The 24,331-nt window shown below is 47.7% G+C and overlaps 1 protein-coding gene across 3 annotated transcripts in view; it reads left to right on the top strand.

Moving 5' to 3' along the window:
* The window catches only part of Asap2 (ArfGAP with SH3 domain, ankyrin repeat and PH domain 2), a 148,225-nt gene that overhangs the window by 74,677 nt on the left and 49,217 nt on the right, over positions 1-24,331 (top strand). For all 3 annotated transcript variants that reach the window (XM_055625310.1, XM_055625301.1, XM_055625319.1), the window contains exons 4-9: positions 8,599-8,673; positions 10,440-10,489; positions 13,039-13,168; positions 15,301-15,386; positions 21,104-21,179; positions 21,380-21,466. In XM_055625310.1, the coding sequence (XP_055481285.1) occupies positions 8,599-8,673; positions 10,440-10,489; positions 13,039-13,168; positions 15,301-15,386; positions 21,104-21,179; positions 21,380-21,466 (504 nt within the window). The remainder of the gene's footprint in view (positions 1-8,598; positions 8,674-10,439; positions 10,490-13,038; positions 13,169-15,300; positions 15,387-21,103; positions 21,180-21,379; positions 21,467-24,331) is intronic.

Below are 24,331 nucleotides of genomic sequence, written 5' to 3'. Positions count from 1 at the left end.
CAGGGGCGGTTAAGACCTGGGAACTTAGGGAACCTGGCCCTGGTGTCTCTGAGGACGTGTGCTTTGCTTTAAGCTTCAGAGCTTTTACTTTGTGGACGCTGTCAACCATAGGAAAGCTGAGCCACAACTCCTGAGCTGACTATGGGAGAATTCACCTTTTTGGGGGGATATGTTTTCTCCCTCACCCTGCCACCTCTCCCTCCCTTCCTTCCTTCCTTCCTTCCTTCCTTCCTTCCTTCCTTCCTTCCTCCCTTCCCTCCCCCCTTTCTCCCTCCCTCCCTCCCTCCCTCCCTCTTTCATTCCTCTCCTCCCTGTCCTTCCTCTCCCTTTCCCCCATCTCCTCCCCCATTCACCTTCCTTACTCCTCAGAGAAGGGAGAGGCCTTCCATGGATATCAGCCTGCCTTGACACATCAAGTTGGAGTAAGACTAGGCACATCTTCTCCTCTTGAGGCCAGACAAGGCAGCCCAGCTAGGGGAAAGGGAGCCAAAGGCAGGCACCAGAGTCAGAGACAGCCCCTGCTCCAATTGTTAGGCAACCCACATGAAAACCAAGCTGCATATCTGTTTTTTATGTGCAGGGGCCTGGGTCTGTCCCAGGCATGTTTTTTGGTTGGTGGTTCAGATTCTGTGAGTCCCCATGGGCCCAGGTTAGTTTACTCTGCATTCTTTCTTGTGATGCCCTTGACTTCTCTGGCTCCTTCAGTCCTTTCTTTGCCTATTCCATAGGTTTCCCCAAGCTCCAAATGTTTGGCTGTGGATCTCTGCATCTCTTTCCATCAGCTGCTGGGTGAAGCCTCTCAAAGGACAGTTATGCTAGGCTCCTGTCTGCAAGCATAGCAGAGTATCATTAATAGTGTCAGGAGTTCGCTCTCTTCCATGGGATGGGTCTCAAGTTGGCCAGTCATTGTTGGTCATTTTTTCACTCTCTGCTTCATCTTTATCACTGGGCCTTTTATAGGTAGGACAATTTTGCTCTACTATGTTCATAGCAGTTTTATTCCTAATAGCCAGAAACTGAAAACAACCTAGATGTCCCTCAACCAAAGAATGGATGACAAAAATGTGGTACATTTACACAATGGAATACTACTCAACTATTAAAAACAAGTACATCATGAAATTTGCAGGCAAATAGAGGAACTAGAAAAGATCATCCTGAGTAAGGTTACCCAGACCCAGAAAGGCACACATGGTATGTACTCATACCATGTATGAGTATTAAATAAATAAATTATAATCGCTTATAAAATAAGCGATTTTAGCCATGTAGTACAGGATAAACATACTCCATATGACCAAAGAAGCTAAGGAACAAGAGGACCCAAGAGAGGATGCTTAAATCTAACTCAGAAGAGGAAATAAAACAGACATCAGAGGTAGATGGAGGGAGGGAAGTGGATGGGAGGTGGCGTAGGGAGGGGAATAGGATCAAGTGTGGGGGACTGAGGGAGAGAGAACTGGGAAACAAAACTGAAATCAATGTATGTGTGTGGGGGGGCACAGCTATGGAACGAGTCAGAAGCCTAGAACATGGGAAACTCCCAGGAATCTATGAGAGTGACCCTAGCTAAGACTCCTAGCAACAGGGACACGGAACCTGAAATGGCCACCTTCTGTAACCAGGCAAGACTTCCGATGGAGGGATGGGGACAGCACTCCACCCGCAAAACTTTCCACCCGAAATTGTGTCCTGCCTATAAGAGGGGGTGTGTTTTCAAAGCCTCACGTTTTAGCCACACCTGGCCCATCTCATGTTCTCAGAGTCTTTTCTTTGATCTCCCACAAACATTTAAAAAGCAGTTTAGTATAGATGAGACTCTCAGCTCCACCTCTTTGCAGAAAGAATAATAATTACCACCTGCCTGTTTGGAGGCCTGGAAGGACGATTCTGAAGCAGTTGGAATGGCTCCAGGGAAGGCCTACTTGGTATGAAATGAGATTTTCTTCCTGAGGGGTAAGACTCTCACTCTTAAAAGCCCAAGCAGTCGAGCAGAATAAAGGGAGAAACCAGGCAGCTGCAGAAATCTAACACCCCGACATCAAACAAGACATAAAGACAGCTCGGGTTCTTAGACTCTTTTCCCCATCTCAGATGCACATGAGAATCCTGGGGAGGTTTTCCCAGGACTGCTTCTGTCACGAGAAGGGGCTTTTAGGTGACAAGCCTCAGACCAGGACTGACTCCTGCAAGGTCAGCTGCAGACGAACATTCTCACCTCTGATAGCAGAGAATGGGACATGGACAAGGCCCTCGTGGTCACAGAACTGGCCCAAGTGAAGACCAGAGTCCATCAGAACAGGAGCCAGGGAAGTGGGGGCTGAGGGCGGAGTTACCGAGTGAGAGCCACTGTGCCCCGGAGCTGAGGAATTTCCATCCTTTCATACCAGAAGAGGAACCGGAAGTCCACCAAACATCTTGTCCCTTTATCATCATTGCTCTTTGTGGCTGCCTGGCATTAGAAGACACTGTAGCTGCAAGTGAAGCAGGCTAGCAGGCTCTGTTTTCAGGAGCAGCAGTGAGTCCCTTTGGTATATGGTGTGCCTGGCAGCCCCTCCTACACTTCACCTAGAAGAGAGTCTCCCTGTCACCTGGCACAAGGGTGTCCCACTTCACCTACCTTCACCTCCCGAATGCTGGGATTAAAGGTGTCACCACCATGGCAAAGTCCAAGAAAGTGGGAGACACTGTCGTGGGAGGGGTTAGGCTACCTAGGCCCCCTGGCACAGGGAGAAGGGCTGAGACAGATCCTAGGAGCAGGCTGGGCATTTTGCTGTGTACAAGCTGGTACTGTATGAGCCAGCAGGTTCCACGATGCCCATCTTTTATGAGCACCTACTGTGTGCTTGACACGCTGCTAGCAGTTCCCAGAGTCCTAGAAGCCATGCAAGCTGTCCCTCTCCCATTCTGGTGTGAAAGTTGCCAGGGCATTTTTGGCAGCTGGCATCATCGTGGTCTTTTAGCCACTCAAGATCAGTGTGAGCTTCCTCTCTCCCTTTCTAATTAAATAAACTTACCAAGGTGACTCTGCTGACAGAGACAGGATGGAGGGCATCTGTGCACTAGGCTTTCCTGGAGCATCCCCAACCGTGTGTGTGTGTATGTGTGTGTGTGTGTGTGTGTGTTAGTTAGACTAAGACACCGACAACCATTGTCCAGGGGGAGCATCCTATACCAAGAGCAAAAGTGAGCTAGAAAGTTTTGCTTAGGAAGCTTCCTAGTTTATATGTGATGGCCACAGTACATGCAAGGGGATGGATCAGAAGGAGATGGCTCCAGCCTGGCTTGTTCCATATCAGGTGTGAGTCCTCTTACTCGGGAAGGGCTGGGGTGCTTTGAACTGTTCTCATTGTAAAACCGTAAAAAGAGTTCTGGCTTCCCAGTTCTCGCCCAGCTTTACCCACTCCTAGTTGTGATTTAGGAGACAAGATGAGTGCTCTACTTCCACCCCGCCTGGCTCCCCTATCTCTTCAGTGGGGAGAGCAGGGCGAACCTGTCAGGAGGGTTGTGATGGTTAAATGAGATGAAATGCCCCTGTGCCATTTGGTGCTATGTTCCGGCCATTTTCTCTCCAATAATTTTCTGCTTGGGTGCCCATTCTTTCAGACAAGCAGCTTTGAGAAGGAACACAGAGAACTGTCCTTTGAGGCCAGCAGGCACACTTCTGCACAGGGCCTTTGTTAGCCATTCCCTCTGCCAAGAGCGTTCTTCACCAGACTCACTCTCATGGTTTGCCTTGTGTATTTCAAGCTCTGCTCAACTATCACCTTGTAAGAAGGGCATCCTGGCCATCTTTGAAAGAGTCCCTGTCCCAAATGTGATCGCGGTATTGATAGTGATCACAGTGGTATCAATAGTGATCACAGTGGTATCGATCGCTGGGCATCATCGCTTGTGGTATTGGTTGTCGCGCCTAAACTGGAAGTGACTGGAAAGTCTGTCAGCAGCAGGATGAGCGAATTGTGGTGTGTCCACACAATGGGGGAGACCTTAGCGTTAAGGAGGAAGTGACCATGGGTAGATACATCAGCATGAATGAATCCCAAGGAAGCGATGCTCAAGGAGCCAGATGGCAAGGAGTACATACTAAGAAATGCTGGAAGATGGACGCTTTTGTTTGGTGTCAGGAGCAGGCGAGGAGTCGCCTGGAGACCAGGAGTGCACACAGGCAGCTTTGGGAGATGATTGTGGTATTATACATCGGATATTGGCATGATTTCAGGGGTGTTAGAGCCTTCATTTCATTTCATAACACATTTTGAAAAGTGTGTGGTTTGTGGTATGTTACACCTTCGTGGGGCTGCATAACAAATTTTATACCTTGTGCTGAAAGTATTGGCATTCAGAAGCGCTTCTGCACAGATGGAAATAGCCAGGCCTCGAGCCACGGGAGGAACTTTCTCCTGACTTGGGTCTCGGTTGTGCAAATGTGGAGAGGCACAGGCAGTTGGCATCCATTCTCTAGGGCAGGACACTGTCCCTTAGCACCACGTGCATTCTAGAACTTGGGCCCAGAGAAATAGGTGGCTCTCTGGTGTGGGCCATGGATCATGGGGCAGGCGAAATACTGCTCTGTATAAAGCACGCTGCTTTCTAGTCCTATAGGAAGGCAGAGCTCTTCCCTGTGTTTTAAAGCTGGTTTCCCAGGCCATGCTCAACAAAAGCTCCCCTAGTTTGCAAATAAAAGTGACTCTGAGAAATCCCCCAGTGCTTCCCTTAGGGCTCATAGTGGCTCCAGCGTTAGAGGCCGCTCTCCTCCCTGTGAAGCCACCTTCCTAGGGCTGATTCTGTCTCCCTCTTCATCTCCTACCCCCTCCCCTACCCAGTTTTCCCCTTGCCACTACCTGGAGCTGTTGTAATTTTTAAATGTTCCTTCATAGAGGGTTGTGTGCCCGTAGCCTAAAGCACTCTTAAATGAAGATAAAAACACACAATCGGTGTGTGTGTTTGTGTGTGTGTGTGTGTGTGTGTGTGTGTGTGTGTGTGTGTGTAGTTACAAGTTGTTCACACTTGTCTATTTCCTGTAGACTTTGCCCACCTCTTCCTGGTTTTACCTTCCCGGTTTACCTTACATCTACTATCAATATAAACCTACCTTCCTTCCTGTTTTGTTTGTTGGGTTTTTGTTTGTTTATCTCAGAGCCTTGAACTTGCTTTATAGCCAGGATGACCTTGAACTCTTGATCCTTCTGCCCCTGCCTCCTGAGTGCTAGAATTACAAGTATGTAGTACTATGCCTGGTTTATGCAGTGTTGGGAATTGAACCTAGGGCTTTGTACATGCTAGGCGAGCTACACCCTAACCCCTAGAGTTTATAATCCTTGCTTTGACTTTGATTTTTTATTCTCTTAGTGTTTTGCAAAGTAGACTGAAAAAAAAAAAAAAAACAACTGATGGGTGGACTGATATTTACACACATATTTGCTGTATTATAGTCGACTAGTTTGTTGTTGTCTGTTATTGTGAAGCAGGGTCTTGCTAAATAGCCCAGGCTGGCTTTGAACTTGGAATCCTATCCTCAGCCTCTCGTGTGCTGGGGTTACAGGCATGTGCCGCCCCACCTACATCTGATTTAAACATTACAGTCTATAAATGAAGCCTCAGGTCCTAGGTGCTCAGAGAAAGTTCCTTAATTTGTCCCACCAGCATGGCCCTCAGGAGCCTCATGCTGGGAGCCGTGGGGTGGGGGTGGGGCGGGGTGTTTGTATAGCACATACCAGATGCAGGGAGGGCCTGCCAAGTACCCGGAGAAATTCAGAACAGGGAAAGCCTAGGGAGTGATGGAGAAAGAGGAAAGAGCATTTGCTGCCGGGAAAGGTGGCATGTGAGGTCTGCCAGGAGGGAAACAGCTCTGGACTTTGAGGACAAAATAGGACACTGCCGTCAGGGGAGAGATTGAGGACAAGCCCTGAGCCAAGGAAACAGTTCAGGAAGCCGAATGGGGGATGAAAGTGGCAGATGAGCTGCATTGAGAGGGAGTCAGTTGCCTCATGTACAAATAAGCAGTTTAGTATCTCTTAGCAACAAGGTCCCAGGTGAATCTGGGAAGACTGTGAAGGAGGGCTTGTGGTAGGTAACAAGAGATGAAATGTGTAAGTAAGGAGATGGGCACTGGGTAGCCGAGACGTGGGTGTGGTTGTGGAAGTGCCTGGCAGGTGAAGCGGGCTGGGCGTAGCATGGGCTGTGTTGTGTGGTGCAGAGCAGAGAGGCGTTGGGGACTCTCCCCTGGTGAAGCAGCTGATAGTGGAGGGTGGTGGTGACAGGAACAAGGAGAGCTGTGTAGTCAAGTGCACCCCAGGGTGTCTGCCGTGGTCCTTGACCTGGGGGGGGGGGGCGAGCCTCTGCAGAGCCCTGTGTTCCTGCCCAGGGTCTTCCTGTCAGTTCACAATGGAAACCCAGGTGCTCTCAGGGATTAATCATAGGCAAAGACTGGTTCAATGCTGTCATCCACAGACCTCACTTTCAACAGAGCGTTACAGTATTTAAAAGTTGATCTGTTAAGCTTTAATCCTCACAAGTCACAGCAGATTACAGCATGCCTTGGGCGGATGCCAGGCCCATGACAAATGCTGGCTTATCTAATACTAAAGCAACGGCGTCTTAGTGTTTCTATTGCTGTGGGGAGACCCCATGACACGCCATGGCTGTGGCAGCTTTTATCAAGGAAAACATTTACCCTGTGTTGGCTTACAGTTTCAGAGGTTTAGTCCATTATCGTCATGAGAGACATGGCAGCGTGCAGGCAGACATGGTGCTGGAGAGAGCTGAGAGTTCTACATCTTGATCCGTAGGCAGCAGAAGGAGACTGTGTACCACACTGGGCATAGCTTGAGCATAGGAGACCTCGAAGCTGGCCACCACAGTGATATCTTCTCCAAAAAGGCCACACCTCCTAATAGCGCCACTCCGTAGGGGCCAAGCATTCACACACGTGAGTCTATGGGAGCCATTCCTATTCAAACCACCACAAACAAATACTCAAAAAAGTCATTTTGGAAATGACGGTCATTAGTGAAGCTCATTTGGCAGTGTGATTTTTTTTTTTTTTTTTAATGCCAGCATCATTGTACACTTTGGCAATTGTAGCGTTGTTCAAGCGAGTTCCAGTCTTACTCAGAAATTCATATGCTGAGGGGCTAGGAGATGGCAGCTGGTAAAGATGTCTTCCTGCCAGCCAAGCCTGAGGACCAGAGTTTATTAATCCCTGGGACTATGTGGTAGAAGGAGAGAAACAGCTCCTGAAAGTTGTCTTCTGACCTTCACACACTTATGTGTCATCAGTGTGCCCAAACACACAGTAACTAAAATTACTATCTGGTTATTACTATCTCGTAACCGTATTTCAATTATCTTTTGTTTTTAAGACGGGGTTCGCACTGCATAATCCTGGCTGTCCTGGAACTCACAGAGATACACCTGCCTCTGCCTCCCTAGTACTGGGATTAAAGTGTGCACTACTAAGCCCAGTTATATTCCAAATTGTCTTTTTAAATGGTGCATATGTTTTAGCTCCCCATTCTGAAAATTAAGTTCCCTTCGCTGAGGGTGCCCGTGAATGCAGAAGTTCTGCCATTCTTTCTCCTGTCTTCTTGTCTATTCCTGTGGTGTAGACATGGGACCTGCTGCCATAGTGTGCTGATGGTGGCAGGGTAGGCTGAGCCCAGAGAGGCGGAACGTGGGTCTCAAGCGTATTTTCCATCTGGGGAAGGCATCTTAGTGTTCAGGGCTTGTATCTGCTTCTAGGCTGGAGCTCTGTTGTTCCCACTTAGCTCACATTGGAGGTGGCCTTGCAGCAGCTCTGCTTGCTTGTAGCGAACCCCAAGTGTGTCAGGAGGGTTTGACTCACCCCATGGTGAGAATTCAAGACAGCATCTCTTGCTGTAGGGAAATTGAGGGATTGACTCCCCAATTCCTGCCCTTTCTTTTTTCAGCTTTCTCCTTTTTCCAGCTACAGACCTATACACAACACACACACACACACACACACACACACACACACACACACACACACTCACTCACCCACCCACCCAGACACTCATAACTCTAGCACACTCATACACGCACCCTGTCTCTCACACTCAATGACACACAGCCCTCCTTTGCTGTCTATCATCTAACCCCACACACTCATTTCTTCACCCACCGCCTTCAGCGTTCACTCACATGCCTTCCCAGCAGACAGAAAAACCCCTGATCTCCCTTCCTCTCATTCCCATCATGTTGGGAGCATGCTAGCTGGGCCCACACATAGCCCTGAGGGGGTAAGGAAGTAGGTTGTGTTCCAGACTTTTGACTGATTGATTCTCGTATTGATTGTTGGTTCTCAGACAGGCTTAGGTTTTACTCATTGTAATAACTTCTCACAACTTAACAAAAGGTTCTTACCGTGGAAGCACACAGATCCAGTTCTTTCATTAGCTATGTGCTCACTTCTAAAACAAAATGAGTGCAGGTGGGTAAGGCCACCCACCGCACCATGCTGGGCCGGGTTTCCCGTGAAGGTAAATCATTACCGATGTCCCTTCCATCACCTTTGTTATCTTTGCTTTGGATGAGAGAGAAAGTTGAACGTCTTTTCTGTTTTCTTTTCCTTTCTAGATTCAGAATATGAACAACATCATCTCCTTCCCTTTGGACAGCTTGCTGAAAGGAGACCTGAAAGGCGTCAAAGGGGTACGAGCTGAACCCTGGTTGTTTTGACATCATGGGAATCACAGCACTGTTTGCTGTTATTCCACCCACCGCATGAGGCCGCAGGGATGGCGTCTGTTTTGTTTCCTTTAATTTGACACTTTGATGCCACCTTATGTGGGAACAGTGGTGCCTCTTGGCCTTTGGGTTGTTCTGTTGCTGGTGGTAAAGGAAGACCATGGTGGGGGTGGGGTGGGGGTGAGGCATGGAGGGGGGTTGGAGGGTAGGGATATGAGGCAGTTGAGGGTTCCTCCACATGACAGGAGCAAGGAGAAGCAGTGGGATCTGGCTTCCTAGCTGCTTCGTTGCTGATTTACTCCGAAGAAAGGATGCTAGGGAGGGACAGAAAGTCTCATAAGCATGAGCTGACGACGTGTCTGACCTCCAGAAGATGCTGGCTGTTTGGGCAAGCCTGGACACTTACACCACTAAGGCCTTGTAGTACTTAGTGAAAGTAGGGACTATTATTAGTCCTTGGGGCAAGAAGGATGTTTGGCTGGGTCCTTGAGAGACCCGGGTCTTTGTATGTGCATGTGATTTTTGGGTCTCATTTACGAACATATGGAAAAGTGTCTGGCCCATCTTGGGGACCTCTGCCTAGACCTCCTGCTTTGTCCCTTGAAAGGAAAGAACTGTTAGGACCACAAGGGACATTACTTTTTTCCCCATGGAGGCTGGAAGTTAGGCCAGCTGATTTACCAGGAGAAAAACAAAAACAAGGGCTATGAGGTTGCCTTCCACAGAGGAAAGACGTGACCCATAGTGGAAGCATGGATCCACACCAAGTGCCGGGCTGTCAGTTTCAGGAGGGCAGTTTCACAGAAAAACTTATGTGGCTGCTGGAGACGCCAAAATTAAACACAGAAGAGAATCTTGTTGAAGGCCACAGAACTGTGTGGGAATCTTATGGTAGACTTAAAGGCCTCAGTAAATTTTTTTTTTTTTTTTTTTATAACCAAGCCTTATTAGAAATCATGAATCTTGGTTGGGTGGTGGTGATGGTGGCGGCAAAAGCCTTTAATCCCAGTACTTGGGAGGCGGAGCAGACAGATCTCTATAAATTTCAGGCCGGCCTGGTGTACAGAGTGAAAACCAGGACAGCCAGGGCTACACAGAGAAACCCTGTCTCGAAAATACAAAAACCAAACCAAACCAAACAAACAAAAAACCTAAATTATAAATCTTAAGTTCTAAACAGAAAAGTGCAGAAGAAAAGCCCAAGGAAACGGGAGAACGGGATGCGGGCAGAAGTGAAAATGGATGGTAGGCATGTGGCATGTGTTAGCATTTATAGAAAAAAACGATGCTGTGCACGCAGCACATCTGATAAGAAGGAGTTTATTGGAGGAAGATAGAGAGCAAGAGAGCAAGATACAGTGGAAGACTCCCAGGAAAGAAAGCAAGGCAGAGAGGTGGAGAGAGAGCACAGCGTTGGCCCCTGGTGGCGGTGACCAGTGATGACATCACAGGGGGCTAAGCAACCTGGGAGCGGGCTTGTGAACTAACTGCCTGCTTTTTGTGCACGTTGCATATTTAAAATAATATGTATTTTAAAGTGAGAAAGAGGGAAAAAGAAGGCTGGCCAGCCCACCCCTAGTTTATCAAAAGCATCTGGTTTTATTTTCATAGGCTCCCACACGTGATTTCAGAGGCTGTGGCCTGTGCAGAACCAGTCTAGGGATAAGGATGTTTGTCTTGCACAGAAGTTAATGATTAATTGAACTTACTCGATGTTCCTCTGTTTACAGGATCTGAAAAAGCCCTTTGATAAAGCCTGGAAGGATTATGAAACAAAAATGTGAGTGCTTTAAATTTTATCTTCTTAATGTAGGTAATTCGAGATTTCAGTGTTAGATCAGGTTTTTGTTGCTTAATAATAAACCTAATCCAGGAAAGAATTTGCCTAAAGCTGTATTGCTGAGGCTCATGATGACAGGTGCCTCTGTGTCCGTTGTCTGCATTCGAGGTGGTGGCTCTTCCTAGTAGTTATAGAACAGGATTTCTCACTGTCTTCCTGGTGACCCATTAAACAAGACCCAAGTTTGAATCTCCACATACAGTAGTGGGTGTCTGTTATTGCAGTGTTCCTGGGGTAAGATGGAAGATGGAGACTGGAGAATTCCTGGAAGTTTGTGGGCCAGGTGGCCTGTTACAGAGTGGCAAACCAGAGAGTCTGTCTCAAACAAGGCAAAACCAACTGACACCTGAGGCTGTCTTCTGACCTCCGCATGCCCACCAGGACACACCTGCGTCCGCAGTTACACAGACAGACAGCCACACCTCCATAAACTGTTTGTTTGTTTGTTTGTTTGAAGTGTGCTCTAAGCTCTGGGTCTCTGTTTCTCTGAAACACCAGCAAGTCCCTTGGGCTTTTCTTCAGTTTTACTTGGTTGCTAGGAGGCTGTAGTGGCCGGGGCTCTGTGACCCTGAGACCTGACCGACTGTGCACTGAAGAACAGGCTTCTCCTAGTCAGCTGCAGGAAGTTAGAGAACCTCTCATTGGTTTCTCCTTCGGAAGGCAGGCAGAACTGGACTGGCCAGAAGAAGCTAGTGAGGGGGCCCCTTAAAGACTTCCAGTTATTTAAATACCGGGGAAAGACAATTCTTTTAAATGCCTTGTGTTTACTTTGTAATCTCTCTGGGGGCTGGAGGCATTGCTGAATGGAAAGAAACTTTCGTATGAAACCCTCTGGTGCAGTGAGGATGGCTAGGAAGGAAATCACTTCAGATGTGACTTATGTTTTAACCGGACTGTTTTTTTTTTTTTTTTTTTTTAAGCCATCCTGAGATTTTTTTTCTTTAATGAAGCATCACAAAGTGCACGTCCGAGCCGCACCTTGATGCTCATTCCACCTGTGGCAATGTTTCGTTTCTGTCTGGAAATGGCCGGGATCTCAGGCCTGGCGTTTGACTGGTGGCATCCACTCAGACTTGAAACTGGGGGACCCAGCAGTCTGTTCTACCTAGAGAGACTCCCAGCCCTGTTCCCTCAGCCTCTTTTAACTGTGATAAGTTCAGTGACGTAAGCAGGGATGGGCATTGCTGCTTCCAATTGCTGGGGACTGCCGCTTAGTTAACCCAGCAAGGGGATCTCAAGCTAGGGTCAGGAGGGGTGTTGACTAACATCTGTCCTGCTGTATCTGCGTGCACTTCCTCCCTCCATGAACTCGCTTAGGACTGTGGGTGGTTGGAGCGGGGTGGGTGACTACTGAGAACAGTGTGAATGGAGAGGCCTGTGGTTGTGAAGAGAAAGGACAGAATCAAGTAGAGTTTCAGAGTCTGGTGTGGAGGGGGTAGAACCTTTTAAACACATGGCAATCCTAGGATACATCAAAAAGCTTTTTTTTTTTTTTTTTAAACCCACAACCATGGGCGGTTCCTCTATCCCAAGAGGCCGTGCCATGTGTAATTACTAGGTTTAAGATGTCTTCAGGATTCCTGGGCAGCAGCTCTGTACTGAATATTTAGATACATGGCCAGCAACTTTAGAATTTTAGGAGGAGTCCAGAGGCCCCGATATCTCATGGTCACAGCTCCACTGAGGTGCCTGAATTCACTGAACGATGTCCCTGCCAAATGGCCTTCTGGTTCTTCACATTCTTCTCTCCTTCAGCTTGTTGGGTCTACTCCATGAGCCTAGACAAAAGAGTGAAGGACAGATGACCTTGCCTCTTCGACATATATAGCAGACAGACAACACGTACACACATGCTCACGTTCTACTTCCTGTGATGAGCGGGGAACCCTCAAGTAGCCTATTTTGTCATCAAACAGTTTTTAAAGAAAATGCCAGCCGTGTCTCCATGTGCCACCAGCCTTTAGATCCAGAGCTGTGGCCGATGTTTCTGTGTGGTTCCCTTTCCCTTGGTGGTGATCAGTCTATACCTGAACTGTATATGTGACATTTTAGGTAATGTAACTGAGCATGAGGTCACCGTGGAAAGGGGCATGAAGGGCGGATGAGCAGCACCATGCTGTCGTGAGGAGCACTGTGGAAGGTGGAGTAGCATGTAGCTTTACTAAATGAGGCATGGAGGATGCTATCTGAGGTCTCAGAGAGAGGCCTGGTGATCAGGCACGAAGGTGCGTGTGGGTCTTTCATCTCCTCAGACACAGATCAGGCCCAAAAGGTGCGCTTAGGTAGGTCTGGTGAGTAAGCTGCAGGAAGGCCAAGTCTGACATGTTTTTATGAAAACCGGCCGTTTGCTTTCTGTGAGGGTTAAGAGGCCGCCTGCTCTGAAGAGGGTGGTGAGCATTTATCTCAGGGGATGACCATGAAGCTTTCCGGTGGGGAGCACTGTGTGGGAAAGCCCTCCTGATTTATTCTTGCTTTTTCTTCATACATAGAACCAAAATAGAAAAGGAGAAAAAGGAACACGCCAAGCTGCATGGGATGATCCGTACGGAAATAAGCGGGGCTGAGATTGCAGAGGAGATGGAAAAGGAAAGACGGTTCTTCCAGCTGCAGATGTGTGAGGTAGGACGAGAGCAGGGAAGCCGTGTGGTGCGGGCTGAGCCACCGGTGCAGACTTGCTCTCCAACAGGGTGTTCTCAGCTGAGACCCACGGCTTTGGTGACAGACCAGCTAGGGCACAGGGCTGCAGTTCTGTACTAAAGGTTTGTTTTGGTGAAGGAATCGTATGCTACTGACTGGTGTGTGAGCTTAGGTTAGTCTAACACCAGCCTTTATCAAAGGAAGAGAGAGAGGACTGGAGACATGACTCACAATTTAAGAGCACTTGCTGCTCAGTTGTGAGGGGAAGGCTCATCCAGGCCAGGCTGCCCACAATTCCTGTTATTTCTCTCTCTCTCTCTCTCTCTCACACACACACACACACACACACACACACACACACACACACACAGTCCTCCCCCTTTTTAAGAAGAGAGAACTTAAAGAATATCCTCTCTGCCTCCCATACTTTCTCACAGTATGGCTACAACACTTAACCTCTTTCATGGTTTTAGGAGTTTTTATTGCACCTGTGGAGTCAGTGAAAGAGATGAGTGAGGAGTCAGCCAGAAGATATTCATGGCACCCAATAACATCCTTGGTATCTAGTTCCCAGATATCACCTACCCTCGGGTTCTTGCTCCCTGTGGCCTGTGCTTGAAAAAGGGGTAGCAGTGGGGCTGACCCCAAGGGCCTTTATGTAGAGATCAGAGAGCACAGAGCATGCAGACCTTTTGGTTTTGTGCCTTACTGTGAGTGAAAATGGCCGTGTCTCTCCGAGGCTCTGCATTAGTGTAATCCCCAGCACTTGTCATACCCCCTTAAACCAGGCACTATTTAAGGAAAAAAAAAAAAAAGCCATTATAAACCTTCCTTCCTATTCATCTCTGTATGCTTTTCTGATTTTCTGTTAGAATAAGTTCCGGTAAGTAGAATTTCCGGGTCAAAGAGAGTACACATTTTAAGTCTTGATAGGTTGCCAAGCATTTTATTAACGATTGTATCATTTTGGGCCACTGCCAGACATCCAATTAACAGTGAATAACTATCAAAAAGGAAGAAGAGGACAGAGGCAGTTCTTACAGAGAGAAGAACATTTGTTGTTATGGTTTTGGGGTGGCTTCCTGTCCCCCGGCTGGCTTGTACAGCTAGCCTAGGAGAGTTTCTACACTCTGGGAACTCATGGGGCTCAGCTCAGGTTGGCAGGTTTTCCTGGGCCATCCTGTCTTGAAGATGAGATGTGGCCTCTTAGTGGGGAGGGGGATTTATAGAGTCCTTTCTCTATACTTTGAAGGAAGGAATCCGTGCATTTCATAATGCCTGCTAAGTGGCCCGTAGTGGATTCACTGGATTGGAAGTGGCTTTGATACAATTTACCTTAAAGTTTACCTTTTTTAGCACTCATATTTAGGGAAAGGGCTTTGGGTCAGCAACAAAACAACCTCTCAAGTACTGGATTCTTGCAGTTAGTGTTGAAGACAGTGAGGTGACAAAGAAGGGGACTTGAAGCTGAGCAGGGTGGCAATACCACTGATCTGAGATCCAGGACAGCCATGGCTACATAGACAGACAGTGTCTCAAATGAAGCATCACAGGACCCAGGTGGAAGAATGAACATAAGATCTAAGACAGTTAGAGGCTCCCATTCGTTCTAGGCATCCTCCCTCCATGCAACCAGGAGGCTTGTCCTGCCTCGATGGGCTAGAGTATCCGGTTAGGAGAAGTGGTTCTTAAAAATCGAATTACCTGGCCATCAGAACCATTTAGTCATGTATGCAAAAAGTATTCAGTGTCTATCTACCATAAGCCCCAACCAGTCTACAAGCTGTTCAAGAAGACAGACTCAGTCTCCAACAGGGGGTATGGCTCAGTTGGTAGCGTACACACATAGTATGCACAAGCCCTTGGGGCCAGTCTCCAGCCCAGCGTGAGCCAGATGTAGTGTTGCACACCTGTAATCCCAGCACCTCCCAGGTGTGGGAGGTGGAAGCCAGGGGATCAGAAATTAAAGGCCCTCCTTCAAGGCTAGCCGAGGCTACAGGAGACCCTGTTTCAAAAGCAACTCCCAATGTCTTTCATGTTAAGCAACTGTCTGCTCTTTTTAAAACAAAACAAAACAAAACAAAACATCCCATCTGATTCTTATTTCTCGACAGTATCTGCTGAAGGTCAATGAAATCAAGGTTAAAAAGGGAGTGGATTTGCTTCAGAATCTGATCAAGTACTTCCACGCCCAGTGCAAGTAAGTGTGCCTTCTCTACAGTGTCTTTTTTGAATGCTCCTGCCTGGATGGCAGCGACAATCACTTGGAAATTACTGCCAGGGGTCGAGGATGCAGCTCAGTGCTAGATCTGGCACATGTGGGGACCCAGATTCAACCCCCAGAACTGCAAAGAAAAGAAATGGGTGATGGGGGTTGGTGGGCGGGATGTGCCTTGGGTTTAATTTCCGACACCACATAAACCAGTGTGGCGGCACACAGCCATGATCTGGATGCTTTTAGGAGGTAGAGGCAGAAGGGGCAGAAGTTTAAGGCCATCCTTGGCTCTATAGAGACCAGCCTGGGCTACATGAGATCCTGTCAGTTAATGAATGAATGAATAAGTGAATTACCATGGGAGGAAAGAAGTGCTCAGGCTACAACACAGATGGAAGGGGGAGACACAGGCCACTCTGTGAATTAGCCAAGTCAGAGGTTAAAGCACATTTCTAGTCAGAAAGCAGTTTAGCCTTACCACAGAGAAGGAAGAGATCGGACCTGACCTTCAGTGGGTGTGTGCTTGCTTTTGGAGGTAACAGGAATATTCTGGAATTGGTGCTGGTTGCACTGAAACCCACTGCACTGTGCATTTCAGGAAAACAAAACAAAACAAAAACATCTTATGGCTTGAGAATTATGTCTTAATAAAAAAAAATAAAAATAAATACAATATTTAAAAATTGACAATAATTGTCAAATACATTTTGTTGTTGTTAGAGAGGCCAACTTGCTTGATCTGACAAGACACGTGATCTCAGAGGCTTTTGTTGTTTTTGAAAGAAGGAGAATGACATTAATTTGTGTATTATATTAAGACAGCACTTTCCTAAATAGCTGGTCCTAGAAAGTCAGTAGGAAAGAAAGAAAAACGTCATGTTCTGGGTACTTAGCTTTGCTCTCTGGATGTCAAGCCTTCCACGTGGTTTCTGTCCCTGTCCCGGGCCCCTGACCACTGGTATAAGTACAAACTGATGGCTCCCATACTCACCCAGCACTCCTTGATGGAGTTCCAGCTTGTGTAAGGCTTTATGCAAAGTGCTGAGACTAGGGGATGTGGTTGGGGAAATGGACCTGGGAACGGAATGTTTGCCAAAGTGTTCTGAAGACTGGAGAGATGGCTCAGCTGGTCCAGAGGACTGGGGAAACCCAGCATCTACATGACCGCTCACAACCATCTGTCACTCCAGTTTCAGGGGATCCAACTCCTCTTCTGAGCTCCGAGAGCTCCCGCAGGCACGTGATGCACATAGGTACACTCAGTCGCACACACATACACAGAAAGCTAAACAAATACATTTGAATAGGTATTCTCTTTTGACGAAATAAGCCAATGAATTCAAGCCAAATTAAAGAATGTAAAGGCCAGCTTATTGGAGGCAGTGCTTGAGTGCAGAGAAAGTGTGCAGAGGAAGAGGAGGGAGAGACAGAATGTAGTAAGGAGTGTCTGGGGGAGAGGAAGCCTAGCCCCTGGGCTGGAAAGCTCAGGTAGGGACTGAGGGTTGCTGGGAGAACATGGAGGCCAGGTCCAATTCCATATGTTAAACAGGCACTTGTCCTGGGTCTGAATCCCAACAACGTTTTTAAGAGGAGTGGCCTGGGACAGTGGATTGTCATAGCATAGTAAGGGACGAGGTAGCATGGCTAGACTGGTCACAGTTGGAGTGGAAAGTGTGAAGCGGTTGGAAAAATCTTTCAGAGGTCAAGTGGCCACACCGGTTTGTTTACCTCTCCCAGAATGGGCTTTGCCTGGGGATGGTGTCACTGCCCACACCTTGTTCCTCCTCTGGAATGTTTCTCCTGGGCCTCCATCCTGGCTCCTGGTTCCTGAGCAGCAGCCCAGAGACGGTCTTTATTCATTCCCTTGTGCAGGGGTGCTACGTGGACGAGCCCACTTCTATGCAGCATGGCTGGGCGTGCTCACGGCTGCACAGCTGTCGATTCTCTGTATGGCCGTGGTGACTTCCCTGTAGCTGTGATCAGGTGGAGTGTTTGCTGGGAAAGACTGGCCCAAAGTCAAGAGGACCTCGGAATTTCTAGAGTTTTTGAGGTGGTTTCCCTGACAGACTGTTTAGCAGCTCAGCTGCTCTGTCCGCCCCGTAACCCAGCTGCCAGGCTGTGTAGGAAGTAGGTCGCTTCCTTGCTGAGTTTTTATTTTTAGGAAGAAGTTATTCTCAGATTTCCTTTTTCTTTATTTTGCACAAACTACCAGTTGGGTAGCAACAGGCCACTTGTGGAAAGTGAACTTGGCCTTTTATGGACACAAGCTCAGTAACCTTCTAAAACATGAATTTTCCTGTTTCCTCCTTGGATGAGTGCTGGTGTACGCGTGTGTGGGGGTTGTGTCCTTGAATTGCTTAATTCATAACTTGGGAGATGAAACAAAGCCTGAGAGGCCTAGCTCTCGAGCCCTGGGAACCTGAGGAAAGCTCATGGTGTGTGTTCTGCATACTGTGAAGTCCTGCACGCTTCCTCCTCAGGTATCCTGGTCCCTACCCTCGCAGCTACCTCACCACAGCTGTCTTCTGTGAGTGTGAGATGGCTCCATGTGGCATCCACATCCTTAGGATGACTTCCAAGCACCTTCATTTTGCTTCTTAAATTCATTTTTCCTTGCTAGGTTTTGTAGTGTTTTTTTTTTTGGTTTGTTTGTTTGTTTGTTTGTTTTGAAGTATTTTGAAGAATTCATTTTTTTTCTTTTTTTTTTAAAATTTCACATCAAGATAGCACTTGCATCCCTGAAGCAGCTGCAGGGAGAGGATGCTGCTTTGTAATAGAAGCTAGAAGTAGGGCAGCCTTTAAAACAGTAACTAAAACAAGACGGTTGCTCTGGGAGGGGAATTACCTTGCGCTGTGTGGGCACACTGCTCAGAGCCGTGATGACCAGATCCCACATGATGGACTAGGGATATTGCGTTCATGAGGCGTGGAAACCAGAGCTCTGGGGGAGTTTACATTCATGCCAGGAGAGGGTGGGTGACATGGGCAAGTCCTCAACAGATGAGGCGTACCTGTCCTGGCATGGTGGTAGTGTGAGGAGATTGGCGCAGTGTGTGTGGTCCAGGAGAGGACCAAAGATTGCATCTAAATAGTTCCGTCTCCAAGGCTTGACAGTCTGACAGGTTGAACAGGTTAGAAACCGACTAATGGGACAAGAACAAAGTCTGATTTGGTAACAGTTATGCTAAAAGCCCTTTGACTGAAGAGCTTGGAAAAAACGCTAATAGGCTTTGGGGAGGGGTCGATTCTCAAGGGACAGGCACGTGTGAGTGTCACAGTGACACTGAGGTTGCTGAAGCAGCTGGAGAGCTCCTTTACTCTGAAGCTGCTGCAGTGCCAGGCTTGGCATCCTCCACAGGGACGGCACTGACAGATGGGAGTCTTGAAAGTGAGAGTGGGAGTATAGGTAGGTTTGTAAGTTTGCCAAGGCTGTGACAAAGACAAGATCTACATTTTTTGCCCAGGTTTGTATCACAGTTCTGAGTGCATTCTCAGGTACACGTGTGTGAGTGAGAGCCAGGTCCCTAAGCCATCGGCTATACTCCCTTGCTCTCTCCACCTACCTCAGGGAGAATTCCCTAGTCCCAGAGGTGCCTAGGGCTGTGCACCTGTTCCCTCCCCAGGCACCGCCGCCTTCACTTGCTGGTGTATTTTCCCCTTTCCTATACTTGTATTCTCCGTCTCTTGATCGCCGCCTTTCTCTCTTGTGACCTAGCTACATTACCAGAATTTGGAGTGACTAAAGAAACCATTATATAGAGAAAAACTGTGACTAAAACATAGAGATCACCTGAGTTCACGACAGGAGCAGCTCAGTGTTTGGTTCCTGTAACTCTGCAGCTCTTCAGAATTTCCTCGTCAAGCACATACCTTTGATCCCATCACTTGGGAAGCAGAGGCAGGCGGCTCTCTGTGAGTTTGAGGCCAGCCTGGTCTACAGAGTGAATCTAGGACAGCCAGGGCTTTATACACAGAGAAACCCCTCCCCCCCCCAAAAAAAAATTTCCTTGCCAATTTAGGAGGCCCAGAGAGGCAGAGGACCTGCAGTCTTTGCCCTTACTCTGGTTGCAAACACCTGGGCAGATGACACTGACACAGGGAATCAATTGCCAATCCAGAAGCCTGTTCTGTGTTAAGAAAACAAAACCAGGTAAACCAAAAATGGACAGTGTCGTGTGTGAATATCTAAGGAGTTGGATGAGGACACCAGCAGCCTTGCCTGTGTATTCTGTTAGCCTGATGTCATGGTCCATAGCCCAATGTGTGTGTACGTGTGTCTGTCTGTTCGTCCGTCCCATCCCTAAGTTCAGTGACAGGATGCATTGTTTTCATGACCCTTTGTTTTGTGACATGCTTAGTCTGAAAGAGTCTCAGAGGGTCATAAATTGATCTCATTGATGAACTTCAAAGGAAAAAAGAAAAATCACCGAGGTGACTATGTATGTGATTCTGAGGTCACTTTCTTCCCTCCCCCCAGATGTGTGTTTGTCGTGTGTGTGTGTGTAGGTGGGTAGGTATGTGATACTTGCAGTCCCACGGGGTGACCCTGAGGTCAGAAGACAACTTTGGGAAACAGCTCCCTCCTTCCGTAGTCTCTTCTTCTGCTACTGTGTGTGCTTCTAGCCAATTCTCCAGTCCCCATCTCCATTCTCATTGTAAGCGTGCTGGGATTCGAATGCACACCACAGCTGGCTTTTTTGGTAGGTTTCCCAGGAAGGAACTTCTGGTTGTCAGGCTTATAAAACTGAATTTCCCTAAGCCCTCGGGAAGCCTTTCCTCCTATTCCCCTCAACAGGGTTTATTACTTACTTTTGTTGTTGTTGTGATAAAGTAGCTGATAAGAGCATGTGAAGGGAGGGAGGTTTATTTTGGCTCACATGTGTGGAAATGGAGTCTGCCAGAGGGGAAGGTTGTGGTAGCAGGTGAGGTTACCTGCTCATGTCATATCAGAAAGCAGGAGGGAGTGCTGGCCTTCAGCTTGCTTTCCCCTTTTCATTCAGTCCAGGCCCCAGGCATCCCAGGATGGGGCCACTCATGTTCATGTTGGTCTTCCCTGACTGGCTAACCTTCTCTGGAAATTTGCATACAGACCCAGATGTGAAATCTCCTAGGTGATCCTAAATCCAGTTTGACTGGCTGATGGTGAAGCTTCCAGGCAGTGCTGAAGACCAGCAGCTTTGCTACATTTCCGAGTCTTCTGTCAAAGTGACCTCACAGCCCTCAGTCCCTATCTTTAGGAGATGCCTTGTGATATCTAACCCTTAAAACCCACCATGCTTTTCTGCTGTGCAGATGCAGCCCAGCCATTCATGTGTGTCAAAGTTGCCTGGCTCCTCTCTTGGCCTCCTTCCCACTGAACTGTTTCCTGTTCTGAGAATTCTCTAGTGCGTACTCTTGTTTGTACCCCATGACTTTTTTTTTGGGGGGGGGCTTCAAAGCCCTCGCTGCCACTGTCAGGAGAGTCATTTCCATTTATTAACTAGAAAATCAGGTCTTTCGTTATGTGGGTCAAGAAAAAAAAATCACAGATGTTCAGGCTTAGTCTAATTCCTTTTCTGTTCTTTTACAGCTTTGTCATTTTATTCTGGTTTTGGTGGGTTGTGCATATTTCTGTTCCTCCAGGAATCACGTTCTGTCCTGCCGCCTTCCCTCCAATAGTCTTCTCCCTTGTGACACCGGCCTTTGCTTTTTCTTTCCCCCAGTTTTTTCCAGGACGGACTGAAAGCAGTAGAAAGCCTCAAGCCTTCCATTGAAACGCTCTCCACAGACCTCCACACAGTGAGTAGCCACACACACAGCTGCTGTCACCATCCAGGCCTTGGTTCTGAGACCTTGTACCCCATGGTGCTTCTGGAGCAGAGCTGAGACGTGACATGAACAGGCCACGCTCATGTGTGCTCGTGGGTGGCAGTGCCGAGGTCTGCAGCACCTGAGCGCTCCCCGGTTTTACTCTTCTCTGCTCTGTTTGCTTTTCAAAGATCAAGCAGGCCCAGGATGAGGAGCGCCGCCAACTGATACAGCTTCGAGATCTTTTGAAATCGGCACTGCAGGTTGAACAGAAAGAGGTGAGGGCATTTAAGATTGAAGGAGCACAGTTGTGTACCCCCTCAGCCCCCACACCTTAGAGGCTTTGGGTTGAGGAATATGACATCTGTGTCTACCAGGGGCTCATGGGACCGTGTCTATCAGCCCTAAAAGGTCCTTTGCTTTTTAAATTTTAGCTTTATAAGGCCGTCTGTTTTATGATATTTACTTCAGGGAGCGACAGCCACTGTAGGCCTGGGTGGCCAGGTGTGATGCTTTCTTGCTCTGCTAGTTTCTGGTAGTGCTCAGGGTTTGTCACGTGTGTACCTTAAGTTCTCTTCCTAGACTACTGTGATTTCCCTGTTCTGCTGAATGTGAACTCTGCCCCGTGAGAACGTTTGCCTGTGTGAACTCTTCCCTCCCTTCCCCATGTAAACTCTCTCCCATGTGAACTCTCCCCATGTGAACTTTCTCCTGGTCTGTGTGAAGTAGGAATGGGACACGTTTTCTTAAAACCCAAGACTGTTCTATCTATGAGGAGTTAGGCTGAGTGTAATGGCACCTGCTTATAATCCCAGCACTTGGGAGGCTGAGGCAGGAGGACCACCATAAGTTTGAGGCCCCAGCTGGTGCATAGTGAATTCTAGGCCAGACTGCAGTGTACATACATACATACACACATACATACTACACACATACATGAATACATATATGTATATATATGCCTTGTATAAAATATATGAAGATGCCTTGTGTAAAAATCAAAATGAAAGATGAGAAGAGAGCTGGTACAATGGCTCAGAGGGTGAAAGGCTTGTACAAGCCTAGTAGTCCGAGTTCAGTTCTCAGATACTGCAGTGGAAGGAGAGAACCAACTCCTGAAAACATGTCATGGTGCTCACATGCCCACTCTCACAGATGCCTGTCTCTCTCTCTCTTACACACACACACACACACACACACACACACACACACACACACACACACACGCTCTCACACACTCACACTCCAGTGGCCAATGATGGCTCTTCTCCATCATTCCTTTGGGATAGTGAGATATTTGTGTGCCCTGCATATCACCAAGTGATAGTGGTGTGGTTTTGGTAGTGTAACGACGAATAGCTTTGTCTCTAGTCTGTTGCTGAGGTTAGCCCTGAACTCACAGGCTTGAGTGATCCTCCTGTCTCAGCATCTGAGTAGTGGGATGTAATGGGAATTTAATGTAAATCCTCTTCCTGTTCAGTAAATTTAAATAACTACTTAACAGTGTATATTTCTTAGACTGTAACTGAATCTTGTTGTTTTTCTCCTAAATGCGCTTACCTTTCGTGACCGAAGTCTAGGAGAGTAAGTACCCAGTATTTTCACAAATTGCAGAGTTCCTCGTATTTCGTTCATAGGTATTTCTTCACACACCTTAATGGCTAGCTTTGTTTCAGCTTTTAACGTCTCCTCTTTCACTGTAGTACATGACTTTACTAAAAAGACAGTAGAGTTTGAATGCGTGCGACAAGTGGAATGGAAAATTGCCAAGTGTAGTTTAGGCTTCCGCTGTCACACTTTCATGAGATTGGAGGCTCTCAGTCCTGCACCCTTTTTCAGCGGGATTGCCTCTGAGCACCTTCTCCATAACGCTGCTTTGCTAGAGGTTGTTCACAGCGTGGTGACCTTTTCCTAGTACAGACAGTGCAGTTCTTGTGATCCTAGACTGTGGCCTCGAAGTAAGTAGAAGAGGCAGGCGTGAGAGGCTGTCATTGGTGTGGCCACTCTCCAGAGCGTCTGTGTGAATGGTGGAGAGCTGTTTTTGTCTGAGGAGGCTGTAACCCAGGAAATGACTCAGTGTAAGATGAGGCATGGCTGGGTGGGCAGCCACTGGGACACAGGGACAGTGATGGGTCAGGTCGTGCAGAATCTGAGCTCTGAGGAAACTGGTTGCGTTGGAGAGCTGTTTGCTGACAGTTCTGAATGAACCTGCCCAGGCACACCAGTGGCACTGGTGGGTGGGGGAGACTGTCAAATGAGCCTCCTTGTCTTTCGCCTAGCTTTGTGTCCAGTGGCTTTTTTTTCAGGCCAGGTTCTCCTCTTTCCTGGTTGTGAGGATGTTTCCTGTATCGTTTGCATGTTTGTGCTGTTGCTCACGCAGTCTGTGGGACAGTCTACGGACACAGTAGTATTTGCTTAACAAATACTAGAAGTCAGATCTTACATGCCTTTAAATGATCTTCATGATAGGGTTCTGGGCACGGCTGCTTTACTCTGCTTCCCTTTGGTTGGGTTCTCTTTTGCGACTGAGAGGTTCAGAAAGCTGAGACTTTGGATAGATTTTTAGCAGCAAAAACTAACTCTGCCTATGTAATAGAGAATGATGTAGAAGCTCAAACCATGGGCCCAGGGACTGTGCTTTTTTGCTTGGTAGGAGTGATGCTTCCTGCTACCGTCTATAAATCTCAGCTTAGGTACAGATGAAAAATGTGGCCATTAGTTCGGTGGCTGTTTTCTTTGCCGCCCTGTGGTTGTAGTTCAGTTTGGAGTCTAGGCCTTTCAGGTTCTCACACCTTCCTGGTTATATGTTTCTCCCTGGAGAGGATACGTCTATTCGCTGTCATAAAGAACCTCAGACTTAGAGAAAATAAAAACCAAATGGTGAATACCAGCTATCTGTGTCTCATGCTTGATTTTTAGAAAGGGTCCATTCTGCAATTGGTCCTGGTGTAGTGCTCATCTGAAATCCCAGCTTCTTGGGAAGCAGAGGCAAGAAGAACCCAAGTTTAAGGCCTAGCTTTGGCTACAGAGAAAAGTCAGGGCCATTGTGGACAAGCACAAGAGAACATGTTTCAGAATAAGTTAGCCAGGCATGGTGATGCCTATCTGTAATGCCAGCACTTAGGAGGCAGAAGCAGCGGGGA

This window comes from Psammomys obesus, unplaced genomic scaffold, assembly GCF_907164565.1.
Source record: "Psammomys obesus unplaced genomic scaffold, mPsaObe1.curated_primary_1811, whole genome shotgun sequence".
NCBI lineage: Eukaryota > Metazoa > Chordata > Mammalia > Rodentia > Muridae > Psammomys > Psammomys obesus.
This window is presented reverse-complemented; position numbering and strand designations above follow the sequence as displayed.